The sequence below is a fragment of the Priapulus caudatus genome, unplaced genomic scaffold (genome assembly GCF_000485595.1).
Source record: "Priapulus caudatus unplaced genomic scaffold, Priapulus_caudatus-5.0.1 Scaffold590, whole genome shotgun sequence".
Taxonomy (NCBI): Eukaryota; Metazoa; Priapulida; class Priapulimorpha; order Priapulimorphida; family Priapulidae; genus Priapulus; species Priapulus caudatus.
Genome location: NW_014577651.1, coordinates 111,342 through 137,646, shown reverse-complemented (window position 1 = coordinate 137,646; position 26,305 = coordinate 111,342). Strand labels below are relative to the sequence as shown.

At 44.5% G+C, this 26,305-nt stretch overlaps 1 protein-coding gene across 2 annotated transcripts in view; it reads right to left on the bottom strand.

Moving 5' to 3' along the window:
- LOC106811912 (WD repeat-containing protein 81-like) overlaps positions 1 to 26,305 on the bottom strand; it is a 106,746-nt gene that overhangs the window by 13,940 nt on the left and 66,501 nt on the right. For both annotated transcript variants that reach the window (XM_014815650.1, XM_014815652.1), the window contains exons 10-16: positions 25,116 to 25,303; positions 23,499 to 24,964; positions 23,207 to 23,346; positions 22,845 to 22,964; positions 22,474 to 22,702; positions 21,786 to 21,933; positions 21,262 to 21,413 (exon numbers count right to left, since the gene is read on the bottom strand). In XM_014815650.1, the coding sequence (XP_014671136.1) occupies positions 21,262 to 21,413; positions 21,786 to 21,933; positions 22,474 to 22,702; positions 22,845 to 22,964; positions 23,207 to 23,346; positions 23,499 to 24,964; positions 25,116 to 25,303 (2,443 nt within the window). The remainder of the gene's footprint in view (positions 1 to 21,261; positions 21,414 to 21,785; positions 21,934 to 22,473; positions 22,703 to 22,844; positions 22,965 to 23,206; positions 23,347 to 23,498; positions 24,965 to 25,115; positions 25,304 to 26,305) is intronic.

Below are 26,305 nucleotides of genomic sequence, written 5' to 3'. Positions count from 1 at the left end.
AAGGGAGTAGCCGCATAGGATGTTGTGAGTGCACTCTTGTTTGTGGCATTGTGGAGATACTTGTCGCATGGACAGGGTGTGTGTGGGTCAGCTGCACTTTCTTGGATCGTCCTCTTCTAACTGCGCTCATCGCTCCTTTGCCTAGGCAGCTTCTTTGTCATAGCCTGTCCAACAGGACTATTTCCTTTGAGCGAGGGTAGTTGGCTAGCAGTAACCAAAGCTTGCAGCCAGATCTCACTGCGTCCCGAGCGACTGGCCACACAACGTGGTACAGCAGCTGACCGCGTGTCCAACCAACACGCACCGTCTGGAGGCAGGTGGAGTCTTGACAGAAACACCGAGACACTTGACGAGCACGCCTTGTTGGCCCTCTTCAAACATCTCATACTCATCAGATCAGGATGTTGGGACTGGACCTCAGTATCAACTCGCGACAATGTTGAATAGATCCACACTCCGCTGCTGCCGCCAAGACCAACAGCCGACTAACAGTGTCGTCGATGTCGTAGATGGCCTTCCCCTTGAGGCGTCGACTCGCCTTCTTGGAGAGTGCCTCCATTGATCTAACCATTCTTCTTTTTGGTTTGTGGAAGTCACTGCTTAGTGAGGCGGAGAACTGCTTGCTTTGCTCAACTCCCGATAGTCAGTGCATCCTGAACATTCACTGTGATCGGGCGCACTTGGCCATTGCAGATGATTTATAAGAGACCTGGATGCCTCGGCTCGTGAGGGTGAGTGTACTTCAGTCCCAGCCTCTGCTGCGATCTCAGCTCATCGACCTCATCCAGTCCTTCTTCCCGTCTCTTCTGCCTTGTGCTTGTTCTTCTCCTCTCATCCACTCGACCATGTGCGCTTCTCGCTCATCCCACTAGCTTTCACTGTACATAATTGTCCTCCATGGCGATATTCGAGGTGGGCACACAGCACTGAAACTGTTGACACCACCAACAGCCACTTGCTCGCGCTCGTCGATATGCCCTTGCATACCTCCAGCACACCTTTCTCTCGCTGATATATGTCCTGTTCCGCCGACCTGATCTGCTGGCAAAACTGCGGTCTCCGCCATCAGAATGCGACAGACATGCGGCCTCCAGTATGTCTCCGGGAACGCTGGGGGACGGTTGCTCCATCTGTCGCACATACCAGCTCATGTAGCGGGCATGAATTGTGGTGACCTGCTGCGAGAAATACGGCAGCATTGCCTTTGAGACAGGTGCTGTGGAGGAGACAAGTCACCATTCCGTCTCGTACACGCAGCGAACATGAAGCCGCCAGCAATGTCGGCCTTATGAGACAGTCGCACCCATAGTCTTTCCGGTTAGGTTTTTTCTGGCTGTCTCAGGTGTCACTCAAGCTCTTGGTATGTCTTTGCACACATTTGAGTAGAAACTCTGCAGCAACACCGCGATGGATGAGACGGTAATGCCCGTAGAGCCTTGTCTTCAGGGTCCTTCGCCGGTGATGCTGCTGGTCATTGGCCCCAAACGCTGCGCTCCATGGGAGAACGTCCACGCAGACTGCATTTCATTCAGTGTCCCCTATACAGCCAGGGGCGCGTTTCTCACAAAGCTCCGTTCGCTATATTCCTCCGCTATCTCTCGCTAACTCCCGAGTTGTCCGCTAAATAGCGGAAGGATGCGTTTCCACGAACCGGTCCGTTCGCTAAAAGTCGCTTCGAGCGTTTTACCGCACTTTAGCGGACAACTTGTTAGTGGGCAGTCTGCCTGCACGTCACCGCTAAATTTAGCGGACGCGCTCTGTTAGTGTGGATATAAAACCCATAAAATACAAATAATTCGTCACTGAATCTAACATGAAATAAGAAGCTTCTGCGTAATTAAAAAATAGTCTTGGCTGTTATCAGTGCGTGTTATTGGGAAAGGAATTTGTTTAACTCTGCACTAGGAGTAATGACAAAGGTTGTGTAACTAGTTTACCATGCATTGCATGATTGTATATGCCACCGATTTACGGAGGTCCTACGCCGCTGTGCGAGTATTAATGATTAGTACGTTTCCGAAAACGAAGAAAACGAGTTCCGAGCATGTGGCCACACGACTGATGCTACAGTAATTTGCACGTACCCCAAAAAACACTGACTACAATGTCGTAAGGCTAACGCTCCATTAGGAGTGTCCAATCGTTGATTCCACAACTGCGAGCACGAGTGTTAGCGAGAATCGTGATACACATACAACAGAGATTTGCAATGTAAAACTGTATAACGAGTATGTAATCTGTAAGAGTTTGTGTATGTATCTCTGCGTGTGTATGTGTGTGGTGTAGTGTGTATGCTGTGTGTGTGTGTGTGCGTGTGTGTTGTGTGTGTGTGTGCTGCTGCGCGCGCGATGTGTGTACGTGTGTGCTCGCCGGCGGCTGTGTGTGTGTGTGTGTGCGCGGCCGCGCGTGTGTGTGTACGTGTGTGCGTCGCGCGCGGTGTGTGTGTGTGTGTTGTGCGCGCGCGCCGGCGTGTGTGTGTCGTGTGTGTGCGTGCCCGCGCGTTGTGTGGTTGTGGTATAGTGTGTGTGTGTGTGTGGTGTGTGTGTGTGTGTATGTGTGTGTGTGTGTGTGTAGCGGTGCATGTGTGGTGGTGTGTGCGCGCGATGTGCGCGTGCGTGTGCATGTGTTGTGCGTGTGTGTGTGCGTATGTGTGTGCGTGCGTGTGCACGTATACGTGCTGCATGTGTGCATGCGTGCTATGCGCGTGAACGTACATGCCAGCACACACACACACACGCACACACACACACACACACACAACACAGAGCGAGAGACACACAACAGAAACACAGACACACACACACATACACACACACAACACACACACACACACACCACACACACACACACACACACACCAACACACACACGCACACGCACACACTGACTCTCTGCAATAGCGTTTAGTTAGAGCTATCTCTGTCACATGCGCTGTTGCTTATGTATATGATAGAACGTAACCTAGCAACTGGCAACATAATGTTTGTAGTTATCTGCCAGCTGACTGCCTGACTGTCCTCGCTATTAGCGGAGGCATAGCGGAGCGTTCGTGAAACAGGAGTTGTCCGTTCGCTTAAGTTCTCCGTTATGCCTCCGTTCGCTAAGAGCGAACGGATAACTTTAACGGAGCTTTGTGAAACGCGCCCAGGAAACTCATTGAGTGTGCATCATGCCCGGGTGAAGTATAAGGTTGGTCCAGCGCTGAGGGTCTTTCCATTGGACTAGGCATTGCAGTCTGATATAGTTGGAGATCAACAGAGCAGGTGTTGTACTGCATTCCGCAAAGTTTGAGAGTCTCTCGCATAGTACAGGGGCGTAGTCAGAACGGTGTCTGGGTGAGCAGGTGGTGAATCGATCATCGGTCCAACACCACCAGCTGTCTCTTGGGCCTATTGGGCAGAGCCCGCCACTAGTCGGTCTTGCTGGCATTGAAGCCGCCACTCGACACGTTTGTCACTCTCATGGACTTGCCGACAGCCAGGCTGCGTCTCACTGCTGACTGAAACTGACTGCAGCGGATTGAAGCTGTGACTCTTCTGCGGACAGAGCTTTCATTGAATCAGAGGTGGATTCAGCTTGGAAGCGTCCTGTGTAGTGCTGCAGCTGTATAGCCTGATGTTATGAGTCGCTGAGAGAATGCCTCGTGTTTCTTGACCGAGGATCGTGAGCTGCTGATCACACCAATGTTTCCTGTCTCGATGATGCCGCAGGATGCTGGGTGAACTCCATGACCATGGTGTGGGTGTTTTCATCCCATTTGGTCTCGTAATGTTCAAGTCGGTAGTTGTCAGCCTATATATTACTATCTATGAACAGTGAATTTACATTAAAATGTCATATTTTGACCGTTGACCGTCATTTTGACCTTGACATTGACTCATATCTAAAAGATAACTCCAGAAATGGACTCCTGCCTCGAAACCCCTAAAAAGGTATTGCATTGACACCTGGGCATCGAGATCAAAATTGTAATTGACAAAATCCAAGATCGACGGCGGCGGCCATCTTGAATTCAAGAAATGCTCAACGTTGCACAGTAGCAACTAAATCTAAATCAGCTCTCCTAACTATATAGAACACATTTCCATGAAAAAAGTTTAGAGTAATTAACATTGCAGGGTCAACATTTTGGCAACTGGACTATTTCTTATTGTTCGTCGTTTGATTCGTTAAATAATGACGAGCCGCAACTGAAATTTTTTTCATCGGAACGTCATCTAATTAAAAGGAAAGTCGAATTTTGTTATGGGCAGACTAACGACTATAAATATAAGTATGTAACAAGCATAGATGCAGCTTTACAAATTTGTTTACATACGGGGCGGTGGTCGGTAGCCCGACCAGGCTGTGCGACGGATTGTCTATACAGATTGTCTATTGTCTTGTAACCCTAGCAATACCTAGACCCGGAACGTACCTTGGTCACTATTTGATATGGTTAGGGTTAGGATTAGGGTTAGGATTAGGGTTAGGATTTGGGTTACGGTTCGGGTTAGGGAGTAGGCGTAAGCGACTCCCTAGACTCGTTAGTGGAGTAGGCGAGGTACGGTTCGGCATATTAGATGGTACCAGGGTACGTTCCGGTATATCAGACCGTACCAGGGTACGTTCCGGCCGTACCCCGGGGACATAGACCTCTCGAGCATTGCTACGTGGTTCTCGCTTAGCTTAGTCACGATGGGTAATCGACGTGGGAGCGAGTCCCAGTCTACACAGCCATTCTCTTTGCAGCCATTTCCATTACTGGGCAAGGTTCGCGAACGCGAGAATTTCGTCAGTCTTTCTGTGATTTTGCGTCACACAGCTCGGTTACGAACAGAGACATTATGTTTTTATAACAAGTGAACACTGTTCACGTCCCAAATGTCTACCCTCTGTGTCCCCCACTAAAATTGCGGACTGTTCGCTGGCAGCTATGGATCCGTGCGTCGGCCAATTCATTCGGCGCACGGATCCATAGCTGCCAGCGCTGCATACTGTCGTAGGACGTTCCCGCGGTCACGTGCGCCTTGCCACGGAACCGCGTGCAAGATCTGCGCTTAGCGCTTTGGATTAACACCTCCTTTCGGCAACGCTTCTCTAGTATCCCGTCTCATCTGGATATCCGCGCGAAGCGCTCAAACGCCGCCCTAGCGGCGCACTTTATCGATTTTGCTGCCCTCTTCCCAACCCCATTGCTCGAGTCCTCTCTAGGTATAGGTGGAAGCCATTTTATCGCTGAATTGAGCAGTTCTGCCCATTGCACGAGGGTTCCCACTACCCAGTTAGGTCGAGACTGGCTAGAAATGCTCCCAATTCTTTGTTCGCTACTAGGCGCGCTTGGTTTGCTGTAAAAAACCGACTTTGACTTTTTTGTTCACATTGTAACAATATATAGCGCTCATGCGTAGCGTTGACTGCCTGAGTTTAGAGGATCCGATATATAGGAACAATACAACATGTCTTCGCTATTCGTAATAAATCCAGTTTACAGTTAGTTTCATTCACTCTTATTTGCTATTGTATCTCTGCATAGTTACACTCCTCATCAAACTAAAGAGTTCAACATGGTGTCAGAAGTGTCTAAACTGTGAACAGTGGGAAGCTTGAACTGTAAGTGTTCCGTAAGAATTCACGTGAAATTCCGGAGTGCTCCGACTCAGCCTCGTGATTCCATAGGCACCTATATATATGATATCTAACACGATCCCCCAATGCGAGCAACGAATTGTATCCACACCTACGAATACTTCTATTACTACAAGTATATGTTACAATAATTAATAGTAATTGTACTACTACTACTAGTACTACTAAGTACCAGGACTACTAGTACTAGTACTAGTTACTACCAGGAGCTAATAATGACAAACTGTGTTACCGGTACTAGTAAGTTACTAATAATGACGACTCCTGTTAGTGTTACTAGTACTCCTACTAAATATAATAAAATATAATGTTAACTAAATACGAAATCAATTTACTACCAACTTCTTCATGTTTCTATAGCATAGGCCTACTCTCTTGGACCTATTATTGCCGACAGTTTCCTGTAAATTCCGTCGAAATCCTACGTCCAACGTACGCTGCCGGCTGCCATTGCTCTCGCGGCGCGACTGTTGCACGCTTACACTAATATATATAGCAGGTAGGAAAGCGTGCTGCCAAAATTCGCTCGACGCTCACTTCATTTGAAACTTTCACAGCACGAATACACATTCAACAGCTTCCATCTTTGTTTCTCCTTGAACAACAGTATTCACTTGTTATAAAAACATAATGTCTCTGTTCGTAAATGAGCTGTGTCATGCGAAATCACACAAAGACTCACGAAATTCTCGCGTTCGCGAACCTTGCCCAGTAATGGAAATGGCTGTCAGCCGCAACACTGCAACGTTTTTGCAACGTTCCAATGGCGAGGCTCGTACGAGGAGATGTTGAATAGGCAGTGCTGCCTGCCTGCGCTCGCCGCCTTGCGCGCGGCCTATTTAGGTCTCCCATAGAGCTGTGCTCATTCGCCTCTTCCATTTCTCTCCGGGCATTAGGCTTTAGTTTCACTCGATGGGTAATCAGGTGGGAGGAGTCCCAGTCTATATAGCCTTTGTCCTTGCCAGCCATTTCCCATTACTGGGCAAGGTTCGCCGAACGCGAAATTTCGTCTAGTCTTTCTGTGATTTTTTGCGACTCTCGTCGTGGACTATACACGTCTCGGTTTACGGAAAAAGGAGACATATGTTTTTTATAACAAGTGAACACTGTTCACGTCCCAACATGTCTGCCCCTCTGTGTCCCCACTAAATTTGTGGACTGTTCGCTCGCAGCTATGGCATGCTTATGATCGTGCGCGCGATGTTTAGGCCGGCGCCACGGATCCATAGCTGCCAGCGCTGCATACTGTCGTAGGACGTTCCCGCGTGCGCCTTGCCGCGGAACTGCGCGCAAGATCTGCGCTCAGCACTTCGGGTCAACACCTCCTTTCGGCAACGCTTCTCTAGTATCCCGTCTCATCTGGAATCCCACCACTCCACCACAGAGTCACCGCAGTAGACGTTAGATGAGCGCTGTCGCTTCGCGGCACTTGTTTTTTTTTAATTATGCAAATTAGATAGATTTTGGCAATTTCACTATACATTTCAGTCTGCCTACGGTCAACGATAACTCAAGAACCGTTTGACCCACGTTTCAAATTGAATACAGTTGTTACTCCTATGGGAGAGATTTGAACTTCCTATTTTGGAGCACACCAGTCGACCTACTTTCGAGCCACGCCCACTTTTTGGCAAAAATGAAAATGGCCATCTAAATTCATTCAATTTTGTTAAATTTTGGTATGTGAATGTGTAAGGCTAGCCCCAAAACAGTTGTTACTCCTATGGGAGAGATAACAACGTCCTATTACATTTATTTCGTCTAACTGGTCAACAACTCTACAATCATACCTATATATACGTGTAATATTGTGTTTTAGATTCTTTGTTACAGTAATTTGACTGGAATATTTTATTGTTTTTATTTGCACGATATTCGAAAACCAAAATGGCGATCATTTAGGCGTAGCGCCATCTCTCGTTAAGATTTTAGACTTTCAGATCTGAAACATTTATTTTCGCATCAAAACTTATGCATATATCATTATCTGCTCAAGAGTATAAAATGGGAGATATGCTATATAATGGGAGTTCTCCCATATATACTCTTGCTTTATATATCCCCCTCCCTCTTCTATCGAACCCAAGGTGAGCTACAGTGTCATTGACACTTTCATTTAGTTCATACTATGAACAACTTATGGCTAAATTTAGGTCCCAACCCTTTGCTGTTTCTGATATAAATTCACAATTTTGCTGTCATGTAATTAGCGATACTTTTTTTGATTATTTTCATCGAGAGCGTAGAGCGACATCTCTTTTATTAAATAGATGTGTTTGATTGCATTTGATGAGCAGTTATGTTGCAATGCCCTTTACAGAGGCACCTGTCCGTAACCATGACTGTATCCTTCATAAAATGTATGTATATATATATTTATATATACATTTCAGGCCCATAGCCAGGGGGGGTTCGGGGGGTTCGAACGTACCCCACCCCCAAGCAAAAAAAAATGTTGTTTAAATTTGCAAGAATTTCACCTCAGGTCGCTCCATTTTAGTGTAATAATTGCAAAATCTCCATCGTGCGGGATGGTGAACAGTGAACACCCCCCTCCCACACTCTCCCCCCGCTCGGTCGCTTGGCTCCCTCGCCTGGTCGCTTCGCGCCCGAGCAGGGGCGTGTACAGGAGGGGTCCAGGGAGTCCGGACCCCCCCTTGCTCGCGCGGAAAACGCATCTGAGGGGGTCTAATTTAAAAAAAATTATGGGGGAGGGTCCCCCAGACCCCCCCTTCGCGTGCTCGCAACTTTGGGTTATGGTTAGACCACCCCTGGTGCAAATCCTGTACACGCCCCTGCCGAGCAAATTGCCAACATTGAAAAACGAACCCCACCCAATATAAAGCTGGCTACGGGCCTGCATTTTTAGTTCACCTTGACATCTTCAAGATGAGCTATTGCCATATGGGGCGTCGTCCGTCCGTCCGTCCGTCAGCATTTGGCTACGGTCAACGATAACCGTTTGACTCACATGTTTCAAATTGCATACAGTTGTTACTCCTATGGGAGAGGTGTGAACGTCCTATTTTGTGACACGCCAGTTGACCTAATTTCGAGCCACGCCCAATTTTTAGCAAAAATAGAAATGGCCATAAGTCAGGGCATGTTCAACGGATTTTGTTCATTTTTGGTATGTGAATGAATAACGACTGGCCCCAAAACATATCACAGGGGTTTTGATATTTTTTTTAAATTATGCAAATTAGGTTGATTTTGGCAATTTCACTATGCATTTCAGTGTCAGCCTACGGTCAACGATAACTCAAGAGCCGTTTGACCCACATGTTTCAAATTGCATATAGTTGTTACTCCTATGGAAGGGAGAGAGTTGAACGTCCTCTTTTGGAGCACACCAGTCACCCTACTTTCGAGCCACGCCCACATTTTGGCAAAAATGGAAATGGCCATCTAGATTCATTCGTTTTGTTAAATTTATCTACCGAATCATACCTACGTGTAATATTGTGTTTTAGATTCTTTGTTACAATAATTTGACTGGAATATTTTATTACTTTTATTTGCGCGATAATCGAAAACCAAAATGGCGATCATTTAGGCGTAGCGCCATCTCTCGCCCAGATTTCAGACTTTCAGATCTGAAACATTTATTTTCGCAGCAAAACTAACCCTGAAACAAAATATTAAAATTTCGATTAGTATAAAACAGGGAATAAGGACATTTGATCACATTTCGGTCCATCATAAATGAAACAGTTACCAAATTTTAAATATCATCTCCCTCTTCTATCACACCCAAGGTGAGCTATAGTGTCATTGACACTTTCATTATACATATTTATTTTCGTGATTTACGTGTATTTTAAACCTCCAAGCATCTGCCAATAAGTGCAATCTTGTAGTTTTTAACATTCATGAAGTGATATTTTGAGTCATAAATTTTTTAGTGTTTTCCCACGGTTTGGAGGCCTTTTTTAAACTACGCAATCGACATAGCTACATTGTGTGCTCTACTCTACTTGCTTGTATTTGCTGTTGATTTGTTTATTTATTGTATATATCACATAATCACATTAATTTTTGCTGTTTTCTTATTCTGGTATTTGCATGCAGCATCTCATGTTTACGCTCTTAGCTCTAGTCCTGCTATTTCCTTTATCCTACAGTGTTTAGAAGTACCTCTACTTTTACCTAATACTACTAGCTCCCATCAAGTTGTCATTGGTCATGTTTCTAGCAAAAAGTATAAATTGTGGCTTTGTATTTTTACTTATTTTGAGTGGTGATATTGAGCTTATCCCTGGCCGGATTAAATTCCCTTGTGGTTCTTGTTGGAAGCCCTGTCGATCCAATCAGAAAGCAATTTGTTGGGATGTATGTACTACATGGTTTCATTTCCGTTGCTCTGGATTGGAAGAGGTGAAATTCTTAGAACATGTTAATTCCCCAAATTTAGTTTGGATTTGTTTCCAGTGTGGTCTTCCTAATCTTTCCGATAGTTTTTTTTGACATTGATGATTTGTCGCAGCCAAATTCCTTTTCCCCCCTTCAGGCCTCTACTTCTTTCCAAGACGTCAGTGCTCAACTTCCTCCTCAACGCACTGCTAAAAATTCTTGTCCTAGGAATAAACTGAAATTCCTTTTGGGTAACTTCAATAGCATAAAAGGAGAGGCTAATCTAGCATTCCTCAACCTAATTAATGATCAATTGCCAGATATTGTTCTTGGCACTGAATCTAAACTGGACCCCTCTATCCCATCCAGTGAGTTGTTTCCCGATAACTTTAATTATTATAAGAAAGATCGTAACCGTCATGGTGGTAGCGTGTTCATTGCGGTTAAGAATACCCAGGGGTCAAGACAGGTTAACCAGAACCGGGATGCTATAAAAGGTTGTTTGGTATCAACGTGTTCAGGGGACCTTCCTGAACAACTTCCAGGTGGACAACCTTAAAAATATGCTGCTGAAAAAAATGGCGGCCATTTTTTAAAATGGCCACCGTGTGTAACTAATGATGATCAATTTTTAAGATCATGTTTGAATAGAACTTCCTCTCACCATGTGTGTGGTATCATATTAAAGGGAATTAAATTCTCTACAAGTTGATACCACATTTAATGGGCTTGGTGATGATTTTAACGACAATTTTGGGCCAAAAATGTGATTTTTTACGATTTTTTCCCAAAATATGAATTGCACCAAAATACATTTTTCTCCATATTTCAAAAGTCCTTTTGAGTAATGAATTGAAACTTTTCAGAAAACTGCCCATATGTATGGCTAATATTGTCGCAAAAGCTCAAGTTCATTGCTTTTCTAACAATAAAGTTATATTACTCCAAAGATAACATTTTGATATTAACTAAAAACAGCATTTTGTACATTATAGTGGGGTATGACGTGTCATGAAAATAGCTCCCGTAGGATTTTTGTGCTCAAATTTATTTTTTTGCTTTATCGGGTTGATTTAGGGTTAAACTATCAGAAAATGGCAGGGTTCAAATTTAATTTAGTTTTAATTTTAGTTTAATTTAATTTTATATAGTAATGTTCCTTCTCTTGATTCTAAATCTGTAAGCTGAGCATGAAAAAGAACAACACAAATAATAAACGTTTACTGTCATTTTAATTGTGAACAGAATAATGGGACAGAATGACAAATAGACCTTGGACACTATTAATACATCAAACATAAAATTACTTGTCACTGTGTGTTAGTTAATTGTCACTGTCCAAGTCACTACTTTCACTGCTGTCAAATATTGCAGTGTACTGAACACGGCTGCACTTGGTTGCAGATCCCTGGCAGCGACATCCAATGTAACATGCAACACCCTTCTTCACACAGGAACAGTTTCTGTTGCACCCTCTGGTGCAGCCGCACGCGATGGCCTTTGTCATTGTCTGCGGCCAGGCTGGTTGAGTTGAAGGGACTGGGACAAGTTTCCCATCCTGCAGAGCCCAGCCATACTCCTCAAATGGGGAAAGCTCTGGCCTGCCAATGTGTGCACTCTTGTCTATGAACGTTGCTAGAGCTGCACGTCGTAGGTGTTGTAGAAATGCATCTTCTGTTGGTGGTAGCAGCTTCAGCAAAGTTGACCTGTTATTCAGAAATTTGTAGACCCTCAGTTTTCCAAGATCACACTCCTCGAAGTCATCAGCTCTGTTAGAGTACACAGTGATGACGGTGACCACAAGCTTGCGTGCCTGGTCGATGAGTTCTAATGTGATGTCTTGCTGACCTTGCTCGCCAAAGTCTTCAAGTTTAGATATATCTGTAGTCTTGCTACTGCTCATCCAGGCCTTTTTACCAGTAAAGAAAGGATAGCTTGTCGTGTCTCTTCCACTCAGGCTGTGGATAAATGGTAGTGCACGACACTGCGAAGGTCCCAGTGCCACAGCCATTTGGTGTATGGGTAGGTAGTTCTCCGTGGCAGTTCTCACCCACAGTTCAGCAAGCCAAGATCTTTTAAAATAGTGGTGGCATAGTAGACACAGATGATGATGATATCCGTGTCATTGCCGTGGATGATCACTCTCTCAACATCTTCATTCTGAACGCTGTATATAGCATGAAGCATGACTCTTGTATCAGCCTCCTGCTGTGTAGACTCCAAGTCAGTGACGTCAGTTGCGGACCCTTCGGTGAGCAGCACACTCCGGGTTTCTTCCTTGAATCCTCTGCCTAGGTAAAGGCGAGTTGAACCCAGTGCTGGATCTAGCTGTTCACTCTCGGTCCACGTCTCACACAGGAAACTCAGAAGTCCAGCTTTGTTGGCTGATACTGAGAAGAATTCTTGTGGGTCTGGGGCTCGGTACTGCTCACTGACTTCAAACACCTTAGCTGGTCTGGATCGGCCGTACCTGTGCTGCTGCTCTGCTGATTTGAGGCTTTGTTCACTGTATCGGTCACAGCAGAAATGTATGATCCCTGTGCCAGCAGGAACATCTTTCAGCAGCTGGTGCTTGTAACGATCAGCAATGGCTCCGAATGTTTCATCTTTCTTGAATGACCAGTGGCGTATGGCATGCATTGCGTCAACCACCACTGCTGTCTTCAGGTTTCCTTGTGGCAGATCAGCAACACTGGTCACTTGAGTCTCCTCCTTCAAGGTCTTCACGAGACTAGCTTTTGTACCTGCAGCCCTCATGCTTCCACTTTCATTGAATAAAGACGGGGGCATCTTACTACACTCATGGTTGCCAATAAAGTTGACGATGTCGACATCTCCACCACTGGCCATGATCTGTGTTATGCGAAGAAGGGCAGCTACTTCATCACTCTTGCCTGGTGCACTGTTCCTTGTCGACTTCTTTGGCTTTGAATTTTGCGTGTGGAAGGTTTTCAACCTCACGATGGACGTCTTCTTTTGATCACTGGATATGGAACTGGACAATGCCTTCAGACCAAGTTCCTTCACACCGATGAGGTGTTCCTGGACTGCTGCCTCTGCACGCTGCCCCGTTGATAGATTAACTAGGGCTGGCATTGTTGCTGAGAATGGGTTGGTCTCCATGGCTGCTATCACTTTCTGGACCATCTCTGCATCTCTTGCCACTCGGGTTGGACCGGACTCGTGATGCGGGTTGGCAGTGTTCAGGTGCAACATAGACTTCAGTTCTGCGGAGAGCGCTGCCGTGACAGGTTTGGTGTATATCCATTTGGTCCGAGCAGCCTCGTTCAGTGTTATGCCGTCCAGACCACTCTCTTCCTTGGCATCTGCATTATACGTCTGCTCAAGGAGCATGTCAGGAGAGACGGCGTTGTGGCTGCCAGCTGCTCGCCTTCCAACAAACACTCCTTTCATCAGTGCAGTGTGGACGTCGGGAGCAGTGTTGGGCAGCTTCTTCATCTCTGCCAAATACAAAGGCAGGGACTGCTGTCCGTACTTGTAGTGCCCGGCTGCAGTGAGGTAGGGGAGCATCCTTGCCGACTCATACAGGTGGCCCATCCAGTTTCCTTCTCGTTGATGGTAGAGGAATCTGTGCAGTATGTCTGCCATATCCAGGAAATTGGACCAGAAGAGAGCTGTGGGATGGTCGCCTAGTGAGTTCTGCAAGTCCAGCATCTGATCTTGAAGAGCTGCTAGCTGGGTGTGGGAATTTCGGATCATCTCCAGCTGCTCAGTCACGGCAATGTTGTTCTCAAACAGCCTCTTCAACAGGTCTTCAACACTACCTTGCCACTGAGTGGTATCTCTGTCGGCCACCCAGGCTTCGAATGACTCCCATCTGAGAAGCCACATGACCTCACTAAGAATTCTGATTGCATGAACTGTCTGATAATAGTCGGCTTTCTCCCCAAACATCTTTCTTGCAGTCCCCTCCTGACACAGGCCAGCTGTGACCAGAAGATCTTTTGCTCCTGCACCCCTGATGATCTTACAGATTGCCTTCACATAGTTGTGTGCCTGGTGAAAGCCTCCCAGGAGCAAGACTACGCTGGAAAACTCAACATGGTGTTTGTCCCTGATCGCTACTGCGAGTTCGTATGTGGCTTGGTCACCAGTGATGATTGTATGATTGTCACCAAGTGCATGTGACGTCTTTACCAGCCTTGTCATCTCCTCCTTGAGCACAGCGGGGTCAGTTGGAGAAGCTGGAATCAGAGGCAGGTAGCCTATCTTGCTTGCTTCGTTGTGGTAAGAGCCTAACACAGAAAGCAGAAAAGCCAGGCAAGGCTTCCTCTTCTTCAGATGGAACATACAATAGTTGTGATGCTGATGCCATTCTTCCTAGTCGCCACACGAGCAGCATTGCTTCAGCAGAGTTGTCAGATGGAGTCGCCAAACTCTCCACATCTCCAATGCTACGGAGGGACCTCGAATTTTGTCTATCTTTTGCAGATATGTGACACATAGGAATGGTTTGGTTGGGGACATCAGAGAGGGTCTTCAGTCTTCCAGAAGTTGGGACAGAGAGTTTGACATCCTCCCCTCCCATTGACTGGTTGGCAGTCACCTGTGGATTTTCAACGATGATTGCGGTTGTCGCATTGAAGCTTCCAACGTCTTATTTTTCCAGTCAAGATTGTCCATGGCAAAGACGTGTGGTGTATCACGTGCCATGACCTCTGGGATATACACCCCATCTTCTACCACCTGTCGCATGATGTCAGCACTCTGGGCAGTCAGTTGGCGATGCAAGCGGTCATAGGTGATGCCCTGTCCTAGCCGGTTGTTCAGCGTGATCAAGGACTTGCTGCGTGTCTGGTTGAACACATGGTAGGCCGTGGCTGTGCCCAATGGAGTGGGTACACCAGCAACATGTTGCAGCAGTTGCTGTGATGCGATGAGGACCTTCTCTGTAGTTGGCTGGTTGACCAATACTCTCCCAGATTTCTGCAGTTTTGTTGGTTTCTCACTGAGAAGCGTGGCTGTGAAATTGAAGAGGGAATCAGGAATAAGCCTGTCAGCAGCCGCGAAAGAAATCTCCATTGACTGTTCATCTTTGGACTGCCGTTTGCACTGCTTGCAATCAGCTCGGAGTATCTTTGCTGCCTGATGAAGTATATGGTGCTTTTTATCCACATGTTGTTCTGCTTCTAGATACCTCAGCTTCTCGAGTGCATCTCCAAGGGGTATGGCTGATGCACAAATGAATCCTGATCCACAGGTTTGATCGATGATGGAGATTCGCTTGCCATACTGCTGTTGCAGCTTCGGCTTCAGTTTGATAGATTGATATGTGTGCGCTTCTTTCACCCCTAGCTCTCGGAGAATGGTCCTGTATTGGTCTCTTAGTGATTTTACCAGGAAGCCACACATGTCACGGAAGAGGGGAATCTCTAGCTGCTGTACGAGTCGATTGAACGCGACGTCATAAAGGTTTTGTTTTGTAGACCTCCCAGTAGGGACTCGATGTGCTTTGAATGCAGCCATGCATGGGCTGTGGTATGATATGTCATTGGCCACCATGTCATGGCCTTTACCAATCAGTCTAAGAAGAATGTCCTTTATGTTGAGCTGCTTTGCCTTGTCTATGATGCACTGCTGACTGCCCTTAGTAGATACTTTGCAAGTTGGCTCTTTGCCCAGCCTCCACTGTTTGTTACAGATGACGCATATTTTCTTTGCATCAAATGTTGGTGTGTTGGTCCTGGTGAGCTTGGTTGAACTTGACTGATGGAAAGAGGTACTGCACCCTGGCTTGGCCAAGTCTTCAGGATCAGTACTACCTCCTAGGTGCTTCTTCTCAGCCAGTCTGTAACCCTTCTCATTGGTGTACCAGTTTCTACAATTACCGTGCCACTTGGGTGTCTTGTCTGCCACCCACGTATCTGCAGCTGAGTCATGCTGGAGTTTCTGGAAAGTCTCATCTTGTCTGGCCATCATGGCCAGAACAAGCTTGTCTTTTGTTGTGACATTGTGTAGTCCCTTTCCACCAAGTCCTTGGCATATGATGCACTTTGTGTAGTCAACGTCTGTGTCCGAGCACCTCCTCTTGTGTTCTTGTTTCAGTGATAAGGCACCCTCCACCACTCGTTTTCCTGCCTGGTTTGTCATCTTGCCTCACTCAGTCCACGCAATGACAAATCCACCACCATGCGTGTTAGCAACCAAGCACCATGCAGAAAGCAACTATACTACATGCAAACTACTAATTGTCATACTATGCTCACACCTAGAAAGCATATACAACTTGGACAGATGCACTAGCTATAGCTGTTTCAACATATACTAGACATAATGTTGCAGTCGTGTTGGCAGAATCCAAATGTGTTCTAAAAGTGAAAATCATCCAGCAAGCCTGCAAATCTTTCTAGTCAAATCTAGTTTCTGTTTGTGTTCGTGGAACAGTTAGCATACGTCATTGGTCCAGTGCATTGTAGTGGGCAGTGAAATAAATCAATATCATAACACTAGCGTGTATTGTGTGTGTGCGTGTTGACTGTACGTATCGCGAGTACGCGGCGTTGTGTTGCATGTTTGGAGCTTTATTTCGATATTAGTTCAATAAAGTGTAGTTTATAGATGGAAGAACAGTGATTTTCCTCAGCGAGGCGGTACCCAGTGGGCAATACTCCTCAAGAATCCTCTAGTAATTGCTCCCAATGTAGACGTCTGCGAGGGTATTGACGAGGTTCGCTTCGCACACTCTGAGTTTCCTTACGATTTTCCATGTATATACTGTAATATGATATGTACTGAACCCAAAATATACCTTAACGGCTCATAGACTGTAAAAAAATGTTGGACAAGTAAAATCAAAATTCGGACAAGGAAAAATTGCTTCTTGTTGCCAGACAAGACAACCAGATCTGACTAGTCGATCCTAACCGGTAGTCTGCGATAGCCACTTAAAGTGCCCTTATCTCTTGTCATGACTATCTGATCGCAAAAATGACTGCACCAGTTGTCTTCCCATGCCTGAAAACCTATAGAAAGAGGTACTATATGACCAAGTTTATCACTGCCATGATAATGACATTGAATTTAACGAAGATCGTAACCGGAAGTCGATAATGGCCACTTCCGGTCGCTTTGAAATTGTGATAAATAGACTCAGCATCATCCCAATCCCCTGAAATGACGCCAGGATCGTGATAATAGGTTCATTATTAGCAGAAACAGGCCCGGGGTCATTCAGGGGGTCATGGGAAAGAAAAGCCCCTCCACCGGAGGGTCGAGGGGTCGGAAAATTTGATCCCCACTATTTTCTGATAGTTTGACCCTAAATCAACTCGATAAAGTAAAAAAAGGTCAATTTTAGCAAAAAAATCCTACGGGAGCTATTTTCATGACACGCGATACCCCACTATACTTGATAATGTACAAAATGCTGTTTTTAGTTAATATCAAAATGTTAACTTTGGAGCAATATAACTTTATGGTTAGAAAAGCAATAAACTTGAGCTTTTGCGACAATATTAATCATAAATATGGGCAATTTCCTGAAAAGTTTCAATTCATTACTCAAAAGGACTTTTGAAATATGGAGAAAATTGTATTTTGGTGCAATTTATATTTTGGGAAAAAATGGTAAAAAATCACATTTTTGGCCCAAAATTGTCATTAAAATCATCACCAAGCCAATTAAATGTGGAACCATCTTGTAGAGAATTTAATTCCCTTTAATATGATACCACACACATGGTGAGAGGAAGTTCTATTCAAACATGATCTTAAAAATTGATCATCATTAATTACACACGGTGGCCATTTTGAAAAATGGCCGCCATTTTTTTCCAGCAGCATATTTTTAAGGTTGTCCACCTGGAAGTTGTTCAGGGAAGTCCCCTGAACACGTTGATACCATACAACCTTTTATAGCATCCCGGTTCTGGTTTACCCCAAAAATGGGGTTTTGCCCCCTAGGTAGAAGTCCACTTCTAGCTCTTTAGTTACCTCTTTTGATGAAGGAGCTGAACTCACTTCGGTGAAGCTAAATATTAAGAATTCTAAGCTATTATATTCTATGATTGGGTACAGGCCCCCTCTTGATCAATTCATTGGAATAGCTAATTATGTGAATGCTTTCTTCTCTCGTCATAATGAGTCTTATCCACCTACACTTAATTGTGGTGACTTTAATTTGCCTGGAATTGATGGGCAGTCCTATTCAGTGACTGGCCAACGAGATACTCATTTATGTAGTCAACTGCTCGATTTGTGTGCTAATCATTCCTTGGCTCAACTTGTTACTCAGCCTACCCGATGTACTGAATCTTGTAGAAACATTATTGATTTAGTATTTACTAATTTCTCCAATTTAGTTTCATCTATATCTGTGGTCCCTGGTATTAGTGACCATGATTGTGTCATCTTTAATCTAGATCTTTCTCCAGTCAAAGCAGCTAACTTAAGAACTCTTTCTTTTTGATAAGGCTGATAAAGAGGCACTTTCAAATCATTTTACTGAGTTTAATGTCTCATACTTTTCCAGTGATCCGTCAAAGAGATCCCTTGAATCTAATTGGTTGCTAATTAAACAGGCTATCACCTCAGGTGTAAATTCCTATGTCCCTCATAAGGTTATTCGTAATAAGGCTTCAATCCCTTGGTTGTCATCCTCCTTAAAGAAATCTATGAGGAAGAGGGATCGCTTGTTTCAAAGGGTCAGGCATTCTAAAACGCCTGTTAGTTGGTCTAGATATCGCAATCAAAGAAATTTTGTTTCCCAATTAAATCGTAAATTCCATCGAAGTTTTCTAAATAGTATTGTTTGTGATAAACTTGCAGATGGAGATGCAAAACCGTTTTGGAGGTTTATGAAGTGTAAAAAATTGGAAACTGGTATCCCATCTCTTCTCCTTGTTGATGGTATTTCCGGAGTGAGTCCCCTGCATTGAAAGCTTGTTTGCTAAGTAATCAATTCAAGTCGGTTTTCTCTACTTCTTGTGTAACACCTATTCCAAGTTTAAACTATAATTTCCCCCTGATGAGCAAAATTGTTATCTCCCTAAGTGGCGTATGCTCGTACTTAAGAATATATCCCCACATAAGGCTGCTGGTCCAAATAAGGTGCCTGGTTTTATTTTGCATCATTTTGCGCATGAGCTTGGGCCTTCTCTACACAGTTTGTTTTGTCAATCCTACGATCTAGGTTTTCTTCCTTTTGATTGGAAAAGGGCCCTCATACCCCCAGTTTATAAAGGTGGTGGATCTTCCCTTGCTTCAAATTATCGCCCAATATCTTTTACTTCTCTTTGCTCCAAGGCATTTGAGCATATAGTCTACTCCTCTGTTATGAGCCATTTCGATAGGCATGATATTCTGTCCCATCATCAACATGGGTTTCGGCATGGGTTTTTCTACCGTTACCCAGTTAATCAATGTTCTTCATGATTGGACATTAAGTATTGACAAATCTCAGCAGGTTGATGCAGTATTTCTAGATTTTAGTAAGGCTTTTGATAGGGTTTCTCATGATCTTTTAATTTTCAAACTTGGTCACTTGGGTTTGGATACTACTACGTTAAACTTGATCTCTGACCTTTTGAAGGATAGATCTCAAATTGTCTGTGTTAACGGCAGCATGTCACTGTCAGATGTGGCTGCTGTCACATCGTGTATACCCCAGTGTTCTGTGCTTAGTCCATTGCTGTTCTTATCCTTTATAAATGATTTGTTGGCCAAAACTGACCCTTCTACTTCTATTCGCCTCTTTGCTGACGACGCTGTTCTGTACCGCACCATCTACAATAAGGGGTTCGTACTGAGAAGTGGGCAACAACATGGGGTATGGCATTCAATGCAGAAAAATGTAAAATTATTCGCATTACTCCAAATCACCCTTGACTTTTACTTATATTACTTTTATTACTCGCTGTATCATAAATATCTATCTTTTACCCCTACTTACAAATATTTGGGTGTTATTATTAGTAGCGATCTTCGCTGGAATGCCCACGTTGATTATATTTGTAAGAAAGCGTCCCGATCCTTCTGTATGTTACGGCGTAATCTTAGCTTTGCCGACTCTAAAACTCGGACCCTGGCTTTTAAAACTATGGTTCTGCCCATATTAGAATATGCTTCGCCAGGCTGGTGCTGCTATACACTTCAGAACTGCTCTAAATTGGATACCATTCAGCATAAAGCTGCGAGATGGGTATCCAGAAACTATTATGATAGTGTTGATGTTGTTTTGGCTCATCTTGATTGGCCTCCTCTTCGTGTATGCTTTCTTCATTCTAAACTCATAACTTTCTATAAAATTTATCATGGCGAGATGAAAATTGGCATTCTCTCGGAAACAGGCATCCCCTTGGAAGCCTGTTCGCTGCACTCACTCATCTGAGCGTGATCACTGTTTTCGGCACGTGCAAATTTCTATGGATCCTTTTAAGTTTAGCTTCTTTGTTTCTGTGATTCTGTATTGGAATTCCCTGCCTTCATCCTTGGTAAATACAAAATTTGCCTTTTCCACTGCGATCCGCAGTGTGGATCTACCGATTTTATCCACTTCTCTCTCCGTCTTCGTTATAGTCTCCATGACTTTTGAAGACTAACATTTATGAGGTTATGAGGTTAAAATACATTGCCATTTTTACACGTATGTACTTACTGACTTAGGGGTATATTAAAGTAATTATGACGACAGTTTTCCAGTGTTTTCACCACTTTCATGATACCTACCGTTATTGCTTGAGTAACAGCAATTGTCTAGATTCTAGAGTAACAATAAAATGTCTTAGAACCTTCGTATTCACCAAAACATGCAATTTTCGAACTACTAGTTTGGTAAACAATCGTTTGCTGTAATCTTGAAACTAGCCGGTAGTATGGACTAGCTAGTAGCGCCGCCATCTATCTGCCATAGACATAGTACAGGCTCTCTCAAATGCACTTGTTTTCAATTAATCACCGACAATTTACAAGTTTACCAATTCTGCCATTTTCGCTACACAATAAAATGCATTGCTGTTACGTGTGTTCATATCCAATTTTCTATGCTATAACTGCATAAAATCTTAGTGTTTTTAATGTTGGTGTAATCAGTGATATTTCCGCTGTCAGGCGAGACTATATTCAGCTATATTTAGTTTTTCTGAGCAAAAATCTCGCAATAATCAGTTTAACATATTTATTATATACTGTGAGTATAAAAACAGTCTCACTATTTCCTTTTGGCAACAGTAGGAATGTATTTATGAATAAGATAAATTCTAAAATGTGTTTCTGATAGAACTCTTGAATGTGAACTTATCTGCTGACGGACATTTTACTTACAACTGAATGAGTCATGCATGCTGTCGGGTAGAGTTGACCGAGTATTGCCCATAAACTCAGATGCCTCTCCAGCTGTGGTCATGTTTGTATCGTGCATCTCACATAGACGCCGGATAAGTTCATCATTGGGCAGATTCTGCTCCATGTGCAATCTGCAGAAACCACAACATGTAGCAGATATAATGTGGCTGCCAATCTTACTTCTCCTCACCGAATATTCCTACTCATGCTCACATTACTTGCCTGTTAACCAGTTCATGACATCTTTCTAAGAATATTATTCATTCACAATAGAATAGAAATAAAGAGAACAAAGTAGAGTATGGTGGAATTTAGTTGTGAAGTGTAGAGTGGAGTAGAGAAGAATAGAAGATAGAATGAAAATAGAAGATAAGGCAATAGAAAAGAATAGAACAGAATAGAACAAAACAAAAAAAGAGTGAAATAGCATTCCTTCAGAATAGTACTTGAATGAATAGTATATTCGATACAGTATTGAATAGTACATGCAACGTCAGTCCTACCCTCCAGCGAGCCTGCAGAAAGGAATGTATGCCGTATGTGCCATCTGTGGTGAGAAAACGTCGGTAATCTGCTGCAGGATGACCTCATCAAGTTCATCGTCCCCGCCAACATCACAGCTCTCTGGATGTGTCGTCTCAATCTCACACCCTGATTCAACATTATCTATCAGACAATCTACATTATATATCCATCATAACTCCATACGTTCTCACACCACGAGAGAATACCATGTACTTGCTTAAACAGCTGATTTAACCAGGACATAATCATCGTCGTAAAATGTTCGAGATATAAGGGTTAAAGTCACATGGATTGAAAAACCAATAACAGCCCGGTTTGGTATGCTTAGCCCGTAGGATGTGTATTTGTACAAAAACAAATGCTGCAACATAGGCTTAGCAATAGTCGTCTTCTGCTAGCTTCTGCTATAATAACTGCAACCTACTGCCGTGACAATGAAGCTAAATGATGTGTTTCTCTAACTAACATAGAAAGTGATTTTAATTTTGGATCATAATAGCTGACCAAAACATCTTAAAAATTCTTCATGTCACATAATCATGAGTAGATATTGCATGTAATATGAAAGTTCTGCAAAATACATTTGTTTTTGACTATATCTCACATAAATTCAACATAAGACACTATGACACACATGAACTGAATAAATGCATCAGAGTAACTGACCTGGCAGTTTGCCTCGGTGAATGGTGTCGAATGACAGGAAGAAGCGCTGTAAGAGGGCAGTGAGATAGCGTCGTGTCATCTCAAAACCGATGCGCATAGCGATGATGTAAACGACATCTAGGAACTTGAGGCAGAGTACCTCTCGGGCATGACTGCTGTTGGGAAACCTCAGGTTGATCGATGATAGAATCCTGATGAGAGGCAGTAGGATCTCTCGTGTAAACAACTCCTGTGGGATCAAGTGACATCAGTCTCACATCACTAACCTACTGAATCACGACGCAGGTGATTAGTATCCCGACTGCAATTATATCCCATTATATAATCGATACCAACGTACAGGTATGCAGGTGATAAATTATTCACATCACCTGTAAGTTGTCCATGATTTTTATGTCAGACAGATATGGAATTGCATGTTTGAAGATCACCATGCTGGCAATGAGAGCTGCCTCAGTACTGGGGCTTACATGCTTACTACCAGCTTTCACCTGAAATTGTAAACAATATCCACAGCTAGGTAATCTTTCCATACATGGGAATCAAAATCCCGATTGGTTCCACCTAAATCAATTAGGTCAGTATTTATATAGTTTTTTTTTAACAATTTTTAAAATCCTATCAAATAATAGATTGAAGATTTTGCTGATAAAGTGAACAACAAATGGTAGATCATAGGTACATATATCTGACGTACCTCACTACTTTAAATAAATGTCACCAGTGGACATACCACATCACGAATATATGGTAGATATTGCAGCAGGATTATGTGTTCTCCATATAAGGTAGCAATGCTTGTCAGACATTCCAGAATCTTTCTTGCATTCTCATCTCCAACTACCAGCCTGCTGCTCACGGAAAGACCATCAGCTGCAGCAATGAATAGAGCAAACCCCCCATTATTTAATCACCCAATCCCTGCAGATATAGCTACACAGTATGTCACATAATAACTACACATGTCATTTAATAAAGACAAATTGGCTTTGAACAAAGATAGCCCCTATTACGATCATAATTACCTTTGCCGACTGCAAACTGTAGCTGTTCTTCTCCTATGTAGCAGAGAGTGAGCATGTGCAGCAGGTTACGTGTTAGATACTTAGCCGTTAGCATTGGCCCAAGTCTATGGGCCAACCAGAGCACGCTCTCTGTGGCTGCATCCGATACGTTGTATTCCACCGCACCTGGCAATAAGAACCTACTGACCGCCTTGGTCGGCGGCATGGCCTGGAGCACCTCAATCAGCGGAAGCACATCTCGTTTCCCGCCTCCTCCTCCCTGTTCCTCTGCACCTTGCTTTTCGATCATGATACTATCATGCGACAGCCAATCGGGATCGAGTGAGAAGATGATGTCATCAGGCAGTTGCTCGTCGAGTCCTCCACCGCCGCTATCACCGCCACAGAGTCCCTCGTCACTATCGCACACAATGTTGTACATCGACTCTGTGCGATTGATGTTGGCAGCTGACCGCTCTTGCGCTGCAATGTTTGGCACGCCATGGATCGAGATGCACTCGACGTTTGCCATCTCGCAGTCATCAGCGTCATTGTACACGATGATCATGTCGTCGATGAACGTGTCGGCCGTGCGGTGGATAGCTGATGTGTGCGTGCAGGACACTGCCGTCACAGCTGCTGCGCGCTGCTCTTCTTGCGCGTCGAGCCGAGAAGATGCGTCATCGGCAAACTCGGAGGCATCGCCGGGACTCTCCCCCACCACGTCGGCCCTCTTCTTATATTCCTCCTCATACTTTGCATCACTCTCCTCCTCGACAATGCTCACAGACGACTGCATGAGATGAGCAGGCACGGAACGACGCATCGTTCCGATAGGTGTGCCGGCCTGCTCTGGCGCCTGGTAATCTTTATAGCCACTGACGGCCTCTACGAGCAGGGTGCTGAAGTTGGCGAGAAAGCACTGAAGCCCAAGCCGCACAATCAGCTGCAGGAGGAACGAGCGGTGATAGAATTTGACGTGCTTGCTCGTGGCGCAGTCGCTGTCATACAGTGCCACCAGGTGGCGCATCACATAGCGGGCGGTGTCGCGAGGGCCAAGAGCCTCACCGGTCACGTTCAGTAGCGACCATGCACAGTACGCAGCGGTGCTCCTCTGCTCGAGCAGCCGCACCACGTACGGGACAACTAGCTCGATTCCTTCGGCATCCAGCAGTGGGAGGAGTCTGCCGAGGCGACGACAGGAGACTTTCACGTGGGCCACGGGGAAATAGAGCATGCTGGTGTAGGCGTCGAATGCGCAGCAGTCCTGCACAATGCTGTACAATTCAGTGAAATACGACGGGAATAAGAATGGTGAGAGCAGGGGGTGAAGCAACTGTCCGGGCATGGGAGGTAGGTCACTCTCAGTCATTGGTTTGTGCATGAACAGTGCAGCATACATATCGTCCACATCATCAGCGCAGTGAGCATACGAAACATGCGGAGTATCCAACTGCAGTATGGTTTCCAATGCTCTGTGAAAACACCTGCAAGCAGGAAATTATAAAGCAAGAAGTATGTACGTAATTATTGTTCTCTAAGCATATACTGCGTGATGCCTCAGTGCAGCAGATAAGTATACAGAGTGTTCAGCCCCACTGTGAGGTAATAGATGTATGAATGATGGAGACCACATACCTGGGTATGATGAAGCGATCGTGTCTGTATAGTTTCCTGATGAGCTCACACCTGCTCTTTAACGTAGGCTTGGTTCCAGCTGCCTTCATCCTAGCTCCAAGAAACAGCTCCGCAATGAGGCAGCCAAGCACCTGTATGTCTCTCATGCTTCCTGCACCGACCAGGGGGCAGTGGTCTTCACAAGAAGTCTACCGGCAACGAATGCACATCGTTCATTCTACATGCTATTATAGAGGTTATATAGTCAGGGGGCAGATTTCAAAAAGAGCTAAAATAAGGATGAGCTTAAACTTTTTGGGTAGAGGCTGGAAACGGGTAAATATCATTTCTATGATACTTGGGGAGTTCCACTGGGTATGTTTCCAGGCTGACTTTTGCGTATTGTGGCGGCCATCTTGAAATCCAAAATGACCGCCAGCGAAAATAGATTTTCTGAAATATCTGGACTCCCAGACGTCGTAGAGACATAATGTTGGTGGCTATACCCACATTTTCGATAGTGGAGAACCCAATTATTACACTTAGAGAAACATAGGATGGCGGCCATATTGGATTTCAATATTGCCGCCAGTGAAATTTGTTTATTTTGAATAACTAGACTCCAAGACGTCGTAGAGACATTATTTAGATGTCTAAACCCACATTTTCGATAATGGAGAACAGAATTATGAAACTTAGAAAAGCATAGGATGGCGGCCATCTTGGATTTCAACATGGTGGTATGTTACTCCATTACTATACAACAGTCTAAGCCAACATAAAAACATATATAAGCATACCAGAATTGTCAGAATATGTAGTTTTAAAACAGTCGCACCCCAAGAACATTGTTGTATGGGTTCATGCAGGCCATGTTGCATTTGCACGCACCGGTGCAGCACATATTGTTTTTGGTACATGTACAGCTACGTGTACAGCAACAAGGTCCGTCCTTACTACAGCCACATGTCTTTATTGCAATAGTATTGGCACGAAATGGATTCAGTGTCATGAGCCGTGGTTTCAGAATGCCATCCTGCATATACCAACCGCAGTCAAATGCCGAAGGAATGCTCTGAGTACTATCTATACACTGGTTCCAAATGAGGCTCTGATAGTGGGCTCGACGATCTGCAGCCCGGATATACGCGCGAAGCGCGAACAGCGCCGCCTCGCGGCGCCTTTTGACCGAATTTGCTGCCCTCTATGTA